A 12,184-nucleotide genomic window follows, 5' to 3' on the forward strand; every position below is an offset into this window, starting at 1 on the left:
CAATCATTCAATCTGCCTCCCTTTTTAAGTTCAACGTCCACATCGGGAAATGTATTTTTCGATAACCCCCTCACACGCATTTAAATCACAATACGGAAGAGCTGATGCAGCTTTAGTTTCATTGCAACCTACACTGATAGACTTCACAAACAGATTTCTGTCATTTTTTGTTAGCTTTTAGGAGTGCAATAGTATATAGATAAACTGTATAGTTGAAGTTGGCATGAAATGTAAATTGAGATAGTCTTTTCTTCATTATTGTGACGTACAGTATATCCAGGTGAAACAGCTTCTCGAACAAAAAAAAAAGTAGGACTGGTCCGACGGGACTTTATTTTGTCCATCGCAAATTTATTGAATTGATTTTTGGTGGTAAACAATGGTGCAAATGCCAGTAAATTTACTAGTGCAAACCTTAGTAAATCACCTTGCATGATTAATTTAAATACTCTCCTCCCATAGGTTTTGCTGTCTGACAGGGAAAATACTACAAATGCATATGCAATAACTGCGTCCACACCTTTTCAGCACTAATTTTTCACTGCGTGTCTTTAGTAAATACTGACAGTAGTTTTTTTTTAACACCAAAAGAGGGTTTGAGCTGGTGCAAGCTGTTTCTGAATCTGGCCCGTAGACTCTATTTTGATTTCATGCGTTTTTAACGTAATTTTCTCCAATTTTGTTGATAGCCAATGTTCTGTGTCAGCGTTTTTCTGAAAGGTTTCTGACTCTGAAAAGGTAACTGAAATGTTACCACTCCTAATGAGGAGAAATATTTCCATGCTGACTGTTTGATAGCTCACAGTGTGTGATTCACTGTCTCATCACCAGTCTCTGAAGCTCTTTAAGTTCTCTACTTTTGCCATTTATCAGTGGAGCTCCTCCAGGTGTCACGGTCTGGCTCCTCTGTGCTTATTTTAGATCATCACTGTCAGGTATTTAAGTAGTCGGAGACTAAGAAAATGTGGACTGAGGAAGCCCTCGTTTAAAAAAAATATTTTTTGTGCTCTAATCACTCTGATGTTATGGATATAATTTATATAATTTTATTTTAATAGAACAAAGCAAAACATGTTCTGGCGGGTTTCCTCTGGGAGTAGTTCGCACCTTAAAGGTTGCGCTTCGTAATATTACACCTTCAGGGTAAGATAATAAAAATGAGAGGCCTGCAGGCTTTTTCCAAATATATCTTTCTTGAATTTTAGCAGAAAATCGGACGTTTCTGTGAATTGTACATTTGAATCTGCATTTGCAATTAGAAAGGATTGCTGGATGGAGAGGATGAAAGCAGACAGAAGTAGATTCCCAGACACGGCAGACGTGGTCCAGACTGTGTCTCTCTGGAGAGCTGGCTGAAGCCTCCCTGGAGAGCAGAAATATGGTTGATAGTCCCTGGGGTTCATGGTTCATCAAATACTGTTAGAGGCCGACGTGGGTTTCTCAGCGGACTCCCAGTAGAGTGACGGAGAGGGTTTCCACAAAATTTCTCCAATAAAGCCATAGTTTTTTTGTCACATAGAGCCACATCATGAATCAATCATTTCCACCACATTTCTAATTATGTATTGTTTTTAATAGCATTTTTTAATAGAAATATCAGTGGTAAGAATGACATTTTCATTGTTGTTGTTTTTTCTAAATAAAACTCTGGTATTCACAAAGGGCTAATTTCATAGCTACTGTAGCAATTTATGTCCCAAATAAATATAATAATTTCAAAAACGTCCTTTTTTTCCTTATTATTCTGAGAAAGACGTTATTATAGATAAAATTGTTGGTCATGGTAGAAATACTAATATATATTCACTTTTTGTTTGGATCATTATTGTTATAAAAAAATTGTTTGTTTTTTTACATATATATTTTATGTTTAAGGTTAAAACAATGTATATGAAATCAATACATAAAGCTGTTTAAAAAGGAGCACAAGTATGTTGATGCCATAGTATAAAATCTCTTTTTAAAGGTAATACATTAGAAATCGAATTGTTTCAAAAAAATCAAACACTTAAGACACGAAAGTGCCTGTAGTTAAGTGCCTGTTCTGTTCAGAAAGTATGCCTATTAAATTATTCAAATGAAAAAAGAAGGGGTTTTACTGGCAGGCAGTGTATTAAATTAGTATATTGAGCTATTGCAGATGTAAATATAAGGGTTAAATGTCGTAGAGATGCGAGAGACAAGAAACTGTCAATTAGTTGGCTGTCGGACTGCCTGCTGCGCTTCTGAATCTAGAGCTCTCTCTGAAGAATTATTTAATTAACAGCATGTAATTCAGTTTAAGGCCGAGAAGCACATCAAATCATCTGACAATCAGCATTACTGACATCCACAAACACATATGTGCAAAAACACTTCAGGCAGGTCTCTTTGAAAGTCCCTGTCTCAGCTTTCCTGTAGTGATATAGAGCCAAGCATATCAGTGAAGCAAACTCCACTCACTTTAGACAGCCATGTAAAAGTGTCCTCGTTAAATATGCCTCATTGGAATTCTTCTGTCCCGAACTGGACGTTTCTGTTTTGAGAGAGCAGGTCATTTAGGGAGCATAGATATGCATCTCACCCAGGTCGTATTTTTGTTCCTCGGGAACCCTGAGTTTCAGGGCTGGCAAAATGACAAATCTGGAGGTTTTAATTTGCTCAGCTGTTTAAGTAGATGGATGAAATGCACGGTCACAATGTGATGCATGCGAGAGAACCTGTGAACTCCCGAGGCCATAATTGCAATGAAGCTGCTTAACTTGCTGACCGTGTTCTTCAGACTCTGACTCAGCATATTTTGCCTCTCTGAAACTTATTTAGAAGCTTATTTAGGACCCTGAGTTGAAATCAGGGGACCGCTAAACAAGTTCTCAACTAGCTCTCCATTGTATCTCTAACATTTCTTTGTGTTTGTGACAGAGGCTTCCCAATGGCTCCATCGATGTGCACGACGACACCAGCAGGTGTCTGGAGCTGCAGGAACTGCTGGATAAGGCCAATAAGGAGTTGGCCCAAAACAGAGACCGGATCAGCGGCCTGACCAATCACATGTCCGAGCTTGAGACGGAACTGGCGACCACCCGCAAAGACTTACTGAAGAGCGAAGAGCAGAGCACTAAACACCAGAGGGACATACGCGAGGTTAGAATGATTGGGGGGAGAGGAAAGGGACAGAATGGGGACAGACCGACGAGGGCTTGTCTCAGGGAAGATACCGTGTCAGGCAGCAAAGACATTTTCTTAGCTCTGCTTTATTTTCGCTGAGAGACAGGTTACAAAAAATGCAATTGTGACTCATTCCTTGACAATGTCTAAAGTTAGGGTATTTAAAAGAACAGCTCTCCCCAAAAACAAACATTTACTTTGCAAACCAGTATCACTTTTTTTGGTGGAACACAGATTATATTTTTCAAAATATAATGTTGTTCTTTTCCATACATTTAAACCATATTCACATGTTGCTCCAGGTTTAACATCAGCAACAAACAAGCTAAATAATATAGGTTCTTGTGTCTTGTAACCAAATGTGACCGGAACCTGAATGAGATTTCAAAGCTACAGCGGAAGTGATGCTTTTCTGTGAATAATGGCTTAAATTTGCATCTGTTCTTCACATAAAATTATGACATGGAATATCATAGATACTTTTATGATACTTTGATGGTGTTTTTGTCATATTTGGAGCTTGATATTATTACCGTTCACTTTCATTGTATAGAAGAGTAACTTAAAGATTAGCGTAAGAGTAGCTTGAAGATTCTGTTTACCACCAAAAAAGAAAGTCATATTGGTTTGGAATGAAATAAGGGTGAGTAAATGATGACAGAATTAAAATTTTTGGGTGAACTATACCTTTGTATAATGATTGTAAATATTTATAGTAAAGTCACAACGTGTATCAGAACTGTCGACCGAAATTGTGACACATCCAAGCAAAACAGATTGTCGAAAAAATGTAATGTGGGGACTTGGTTCTATCTGTTGGTAGTTGATTGAATGGAAGCCGATTTGATTGTAAGCAAGGGGCGTGGTTTAAGCTGACTAAATACATTTCTATTTCATGCTGACTTTAAGCACCATTTAATGGTTTTAAAAAATCTTTCCCAAATGTTGTAGTAGTCTATTAAAGGTTTTCAAACTTCCCAAGGGTTTTTGTTTTCTCTTACTATGTGCCTGTTCGACAGGCGATGGCACAGAAGGAGGACATGGAGGAGCGAATCACAACATTAGAAAAGCGTTATCTGGCCGCCCAGAGAGAAACCACCTCAATCCATGACCTGAATGACAAGCTAGAGAACGAATTGGCCACCAAGGACTCGCTTTACCGACAGGTACGCCAACCTTGAATCAGACCTGGGCTGTTCATTTCAAATGAACGCCGCAAGTCAGTGCTGGTTGATGTCCCATAATTCAGTTGAGATGTTATGAGAGTCATGTTCCATCTGTGCGTGTGCGTATGAAGGGTGTGTGTTAGTCAGAGGGGGTTTAATTAGCCCTAAAGCAGCAGACTCATGTTAGAATCCTACAGCATGCTGAGAAGAGGCATGCTGGGAGGAAGCAGGTACCACCCGACTGTTTTAATATCCAGATCCATCATCTGGAGAAAGAAAGAGGATTCCCAACTGCATTGATGTTGGTGCCAGTTTGGACAGAGTGTTTGTTTTGAATGCAGTGGGTATAAATATCTCAAAAGAGATAGATAAATCAAGACATCTGCTCTTGTTTAGACGGCATAAGTTTGTGATTTTGCACTCCAGGCAGGGCTATCGTCAGTGGGGACATACAGAAACGTTATTTGTTGGGCCCAGGGGATTACAGACCCAATAAAATGTTGAATACTAGCCCTGTTTAATATTGCATTACATTGCATTGATGTACAATGCCATTCAAAAGTTTGGGGTCAGTAAGATTTTAATACTTTTATTAATCAAGGATGCATTAAATGGATCAAAAGCTAAAGTAAAAACATTCATAAAGCTGCAGAAGGTTTCTATTTAAAATAAATGCTGTTCTTTGGAACTTTCTGTTTATCTTTATATCATTTTTCTATTTTCTATATATATCAGTTATGGTAATATTAAGCAACACAACTGTTTTCAACATTGATAAAATTAGAAATGTTTCTTGAGCACCAAATCAGCATATTAGAATGATTTCTGAAGAATAATGTGACTGGAGTAAGTAAAAAATGATTTCAGCATCATTTTAAAATATATGAAAATAGAAAACAAATATTTTAAATTGTAACAATTTTTAAGGATATTACTGTTTTTACTGTATTTTTGATCAAATAAATGCAGCCTTGGTGAGCATAAGAGACTTCTTTCAGAAACATTTTAAAATCTTACCTCAAAGTTTTGAACTGTGGTGTATAATCCACATTTTGATTTGGATACTTTTATCATGTCTTTATATTTTGTGTGTGTTGTGTGTATATGTGTACACTGGTGGTTTGTTTTTATGTGCACTTATTTATTTCGTATTGTATGTGTGCTTCCTTTTCATATGTATGGTATGTTTTTCGTTCATGTGTGTATGTTGTGAGTACCTTGTAACCTTGTGTGGACTTGATATCTTTGTGTGTGTGAATGCATATGTTGGGTGTATAATATCTCAATATCTCTAAAATGGGTGTGTTTATGGTGTCTTCATGAGTGTACACCCTCTGTTTGTCTTATTTTCGTGCGGTTTGTGTGCGCGTGTCTTTTTTTTATCAGAGTGAGGAGAAGGTACGACACCTCCAGGAATTGCTGGAGTTGGCAGAACAGCGTCTGCAGCAGACTATGAGGAAGGCGGAGACTTTGCCCGAGGTGGAGGCTGAACTGGCCCAGAGAGTGGCTGCTCTCACCAAGGCGAGTACTCAATCACTCCTCCAGACAACAGCAACAGGAAGCAATGAGAGAGTCAGTTCATAAGATTCTTTTCTGTCAGGAAAACACCCTCTGAGATGGTGATGAAACAAAATGATAAGGTAAAGAAGGGCGGAAACTGACATGAAAAGATTAGATTACCCAGCAGGATTACACAGAGATAAACAACATAGTCTCTTCAAAAGACTTTTTAGCCTACTGAGACATGATTTAGAGAAACACAAGTTCTGTGATGGGTCAAGACCCAAATTTGGGTTGCAAATGCAACTGATTGCATATTAAGCAGTTAAGTTAAACCGTTACCGTATTAAGAAGACTAGTTTTTTTAATGTTTCTATTTAGTTTTAATTAGTTTATTTCAAAATTAGTTTTAGTAATTTTAGTATGTTTACATTTAGTCCTGGTTCACACAAATTTTTTAAGAACCTAAGGATGCAGAAATATAACTGGCTTTAATGACATATCTTGTGACGGATCTTTTTGAACATCCAGAACAATGCTCTGTGCTGGACTAAATGCGCTCATTGTAGTATTGTATGATAGTATTTTTCAGCTAAGAAGAGCTTATAAATTGTGTAAAAGAGTCAAAACAGCAGCAGGAATTCCTCCGTTGCACACAAACGGCTGCAAGGAAGTCGGCATTTCTGACACCTGCATGATGAGAAAAAAAATTGTATTCTTGAGCATTTTGTTCTTTTTAGGGCCGCATATTGTGATATCATGTCCTGTTTTTGGTTCATATTCCAGTCGAGCCACACACTGGGGTTCAGATGGCAGCGTTCACACTTATTCAAATGAACCAAAATAACAGAGCAATCGCACCAGAGTTTTAATCGAACCAAACCTGCTGAACACAACACACCTTTTAATTTTGGTTTGTCTTTACTGTGGTGGATCTCCACTTGATGTCCAATGTAAAATCTGGATCCTGAAGCAAAACCTTTTGAAGATCACTGATTCAAACTATTTGTTTTGGTCAGACCTGTGGCCTAGCAGTCATGCAATGAGTCGTGTTGCTCATTCATGTTTTGAGTCTGGCAGTATTTCTTTATCTTGTTCCAATTCCTCATTTCTGAGTTAAGTTCCAAAAAATACAGCTGCACTGTTCATGATAAAGCACTGCATTGCATCAGCCATCAAACATGCACAGGTAGAGCAGATATTTCTCTTTTACAGGCTTCCATCTCCTTTTCTTGCCAGTTCAGATAACCCTCACTCGGTCGCAGTCACGTTCCATCCGAGCATCAGCTGGAATTGTGGATGACAGTGTTTTTCCAAGGCAGCCAAATGTCTTGTCAGTGTGGCAGAGAGGCAGTGGGGTTTTGTTTATTGTCTCGCTAATGCAGCTAATTAAAAATGGCAACTTTTTGTCATTCTCAGTCAGTGGCATCCTGTCAGACACCTCATGCTCCTAATGATACATATCCAACATCCTTCCTTAGATCCCGTTTATTATACACAGCACATGCCATCGTTGATCTACAGACCTTAGTCAGGGAAGCTGAACTGTACAACAGCACGCACTGAAAAAACTGTACATTCATGACTAATTTTTATTTAAATATGGTTTATTCAAATATATGACAAGTACATTTATCCAACCAATAAAATATAAGCAATTTCTAAACCTCTTTCTTCTTAAATATGGGACGGTGAAGTGTCGAATATTTGAAGGTTTTTGCCCTGCTCTCTTTATACTAATGTCAGTGTTTCCTACAGGCGGAGGAGCGTCATGGGAACATCGAAGAGCGTTTGCGCCAACTGGAGGCCCAGCTGGAGGAGAAGAACCAAGAGCTGGGCAGGGTGAGGACTGGGTTGGGGGTCAGGACACCAAAAGGGAATGGGATGTAGAGCGTGTCATTGAAAGAGTGAATGTTTCATAGAGAAATGATGAGATTGCTTGAAGGATGATGGGAGGGAGAAAATGTGTGAGGTGTGAGTGGCTTTGGTTCATTATGTGTGGTTTTGATTTGTTTAAGTGCACATAAGAATGAACACTATAAAGAGGCACCAGTGTTTTTTTGTGTGAATGTGTGGCCACAATGTCTCCTCAAAATTCGAAATTCCTATTTCAAATGGTTCCCATTAAGGAAAAGGGTTAATAGATTTACTAAAATGTAAAATAGCAAAAATATGTGTATGAGTTGTGTTTATGGATAGATTAAAGGATTGGAATAAGGGATATTAGCTCAGTATTAAACAAGTCAATGGAAATGTTTGTTTACCCATATTGTTTGTAAAAACAAAAACAAAAAAACCTTCTTGTAGTTTGGGTCAAGGTTAGTATGCAGTAATTTTGAATGTATTCAATTCAATTCACATTTATTTGTATAGAGCTTTTCACAATATATATCGTTTCAAAGCAGCTTTACAGAAATATAATATTATAATAATGTATACATTTTTAAGTATATGGTCCTAATTAGATAGTAAAGTGTGTGTTTATGAAGATGTCAAGATGTTACCTGTTGCACAATCGGTCTTGACCAGGCCTTCAGGCGGTGTGTTTGACCTCACAGTAGGGACTCAGATTAGCCTGTGCTGCTTTGCCCGATCTTGTGTTTCTCACACACAAACTGAGGCATACAAAGATCGATAAGCTAGCACTCCTGTACAAACACACTCACACACGCATATGCCGCTGCTCTGTGAATATGGGCCATTTTTTAGCTCATCTTGCAGATGAATTTCCCCACCCCCAGTGAGAGCAGAGCTGTAATTGGCTGCTATATTTGGATTTTGAATAATTCATGCATGGTTAATTTTTTCCTGAGTTTGAGCTGATGGTTGTAATGACTTAAAGCAGTCAACGAGAGTCAGCCTTAATTAAACCTTGATACATGCACCTCAGACTGAGCTTTAGTTTGAATTCTTCCCCTGACAGTCACGAAGCTCTGTGTTGACTACATTTTAAAGGCTGTTTGCCACCAAAAGAAAATTAAGATTTTGTTGCCAGGCAACTGAGTGCCCATATCCCACCACAACTGTGTTTAAAAGTCATCATCACCCCTGCATTCAACTACAAGGACTGTCATTATTCATTTTCAAGAGGGATGATCACAGAATACACACCTTTAGAAATATGTGAGAAGTAAGTATTACTTTCTGAATCAAAATGTGAACCGTCAGAGTCAGCTGCGTTTTAATATCATGAACCAGACTAAAAAATCTGACGTAAAACTCCTAGAATATGTTCACAGAGCTTTAGGGTGTAATACTGCCCTCTATTGGTTATACTGTGCATATACTGTGCACAATTTTCTATAGCCATCCCGTCACATTTTCTTCTAAACATCTAGTTTTACTGTTAAAATAAATTATGTTGTTTCATACTTCCCTTTTTTCTTTCTCTTCTTTATTCACTCCCTCACTCCTTTCTCAGGCTCGACAGAGGGAGAAGATGAATGAGGAGCATAACAAACGTCTGTCTGACACTGTGGACCGTCTCCTCACCGAGTCCAATGAACGTCTTCAGCTGCACCTGAAGGAGCGCATGGCTGCGCTGGAGGACAAGGTTAGGATTTTACCATGCCTACCTGCACATATACTGTACACACTTATTACTTATTACCTTAAACACTATTATCATCTGATGCTTAATGCATTCAAGTGGCACACAGTCACAAACAGGCATTACATTTTCATCCTTAGAACTAAAAACAAAAAAAGAAAGAAAAATTGCTTTAAAAAATGATAGTAAGAGCTATCTTCAGAAATCAAATTTCTATTACTTTTGGCAAATAGTTTTTTATTGTTGCTTTTTCTTTTCTTAATAAATTTACTTAAAAATAAATGTTATTTAAAAAAATTTAAATTATTATTTAACCCTTGCAATGCATAAAAAAAACTGTATGCACATTCATGGGTCTTTTTGGACCAGATGGAACATAAGCTTATAAATAAGCCTTGGTTTTTTTATCTGAAAAAATATACTAATAAATGATGCGTATTTTAACAGTCTTAACACATACCCAAAGTTTCATACTAAAAAAATATTTTTTTTAATATTTATGTACCTCTTCCTAGTCAAAACGGACCCAAATGCATTAGATATGATTGAAAATAATAAATTATTTAAAATAATTGTTTAAAAAGAAATTAGTGTAGCAGAATGTCCATTTATACTCTGCCTACACCCTAGAGAGTGCAAGGCCACATTGAGATGTGACCCTGGATCACAAAACCAGACACAAGTCGCACAGGTATATTTTTGGCAATAGCCAACAATACATTGTTTGGGTCAAAATTATCGATTTTTTTCGTTTAGGCCTAAAATCATTAGGATATGAAGTAAAGATCATGTTCCATAAAAATATTTAGTAAATTTCCTACCGTAAATATATAAAACATTTATTTTTGTGAGTGAGTGCAGAACAATCGCAAACATAAATGGACAATTTTAAAGGTGGTTTTCTCAATGTTTCGATTTTTTTTTTCAATTCCAGATTTTCAAATATTGTCATATTCTAACAAACCATATATCAATGGAAAGCTTATTTATTCAGCTTTCAGATAATGTATACATTTCAATTTCAAAAAGTTGACCCATGTGACTTTTTGTGGTCCAGGGTCACAAATGGCACAAGGAATAGCTTGTGAAAAACAGATGAAAAGGTTCCCTATGCAGCTTGAATTAATAGAACCCAGTTTGTTTCTCTTTTGAGCTGTAAGCCGAGAGGACAGAACAGACTGAATGGCCAAATGTGAAGGGACAGGCTGAAGCACCACATGTAGAGAGAGAGAATGTGCAGGTTATTGCACGCACAGCCTGCTGCTTTAAGCTTATTCTGTCGTTTTTTTCTGTTTCTCCCATAAAGAATTCACTCATCCATGATCTGGAGAATTCCCAAAAACAACTGGAGGAGTTCCATCACAATAAGGTACCACTGCTCATTAATATCACACAGATCTGCAAAGCAACAGTCAGAGATGTTGCAATTGCAAGAAATAACTGAGTAGCATAAAGTGTCTTATTAACATCAAGACTTTTAATTAAGATATTTATATCAATGTATAAAGAAGTCTTTGCTTCTATATACTGTGAACTGTCACTATTTCATTTTTTAATGTTTTTAAAGGTACAGATATTTACTTAAAAATTAAAAAATATATACATACACTACCATTTAAACGTTTAATGTTTTTGAAAGAAGACTTATGCTCACCAAGGCTGTATTTATTTGTTTATTTATTAGTTGTTTTCTATTTGAATATATTTGAAAATGTAATTTATTCCTGTGATGGCAAAGCTGAATTTTCAGCATCATTACTCCAGGCTTTAGTGTCACATTATCATTTATTGCAGTGTAAAATGAATGAACCATGTTGCTGTTTTAATTAATTTGTTGATTTATGATTTATGTTTTTTGCTTTGACTGTTTATAATTTGTTTTGTGTGTTATATGTTTATGTGAAAGTTTAGTATGGCCATCTTGGCCAGGACTCCCTGGAAGAAGAGATTTATTTTAATCTCAATGGAACCTTCCTGGAAAAATAAAGGAAAAATAAAAAATAAAGCAAATCCTTCAGAACTCATTGTAACATTCTGTTTTTGGTGCTCAATCAACATTATATATTGATAAATATTATTAATGCTAAAAACAGTTGTGCTGCTTAATATGTTTTGTGTTCATATTTTGCAGGATTATTTGATTAATAGAAAGCCCAAAAGAACAGCATTTTTTTTACAATAATTTTTTTTGTAACATTATACATATCTTTACGGTCACTTTTGATAAATTTAATGCATCCTTATTACTGATCCCAAACTTTTGAACAGTAATGTATTTGTACTAGGTATTTTGAAATTCATTTAATTTATTTCCGAGCACATAAAATCTAATTTCCTAGTAATTTTAAAATGAATTAAATTAATTTGAGATTGCTGGACTAATCAAGTGTTTTCTGGCTGTGTAGGAGAGGCTCATTGGGGAGATTGAGAAGTTACGGGCCGAACTGGATCACCTGAAGCGCAGGAGCGGGGCATATGGAGACGGAACACATCCTAGGTGACATCTAGATTAATTATACTAGACATCTAGATAAGTATTCTAAAATATGAGCTCTTATTTTATTTGCTTTATTTTGTATGGAAACATGCCAAGTAAAGTATCTGAGCCTCTTTTTCTGTCTCTCTATCTGCTGTATTAGGTCTCATGTTGGCAGTGCCACAGACCTGCGGTTCTCAGTGGTGGAAGGTCAGGGGGATCATTACTCCTCCACAGGGGTCATACGACGGGCTCAGAAAGGTCGACGGGTGGCACTCAGGGATGAACCAATGAAGGTGTCAATGTCACACATCTCACATCTCCATCTGTCACTGTCTTAACCAA

At 36.9% G+C, this 12,184-nt stretch overlaps 1 protein-coding gene across 13 annotated transcripts in view; it reads left to right on the top strand.

The window, feature by feature from the left end:
- ppfia4 (PTPRF interacting protein alpha 4) overlaps window positions 1-12,184 on the top strand; it is a 94,248-nt gene that overhangs the window by 64,945 nt on the left and 17,119 nt on the right. For 9 of the 13 annotated variants that reach the window (XM_079597395.1, XM_079597400.1, XM_079597394.1 and 6 more), the window contains 8 exons: window positions 2,902-3,123; window positions 4,167-4,313; window positions 5,700-5,834; window positions 7,572-7,655; window positions 9,235-9,366; window positions 10,670-10,732; window positions 11,769-11,860; window positions 12,003-12,135. In XM_079597395.1, the coding sequence (XP_079453521.1) occupies window positions 2,902-3,123; window positions 4,167-4,313; window positions 5,700-5,834; window positions 7,572-7,655; window positions 9,235-9,366; window positions 10,670-10,732; window positions 11,769-11,860; window positions 12,003-12,135 (1,008 nt within the window). The remainder of the gene's footprint in view (window positions 1-2,901; window positions 3,124-4,166; window positions 4,314-5,699; window positions 5,835-7,571; window positions 7,656-9,234; window positions 9,367-10,669; window positions 10,733-11,768; window positions 11,861-12,002; window positions 12,136-12,184) is intronic. The other 4 variants (XM_079597398.1, XM_079597402.1, XM_079597397.1 and 1 more) reach the window with 1 other exon arrangement.

This window comes from Phoxinus phoxinus, assembly GCF_949152265.1.
Source record: "Phoxinus phoxinus genome assembly, chromosome: 22".
NCBI lineage: Eukaryota > Metazoa > Chordata > Actinopteri > Cypriniformes > Leuciscidae > Phoxinus > Phoxinus phoxinus.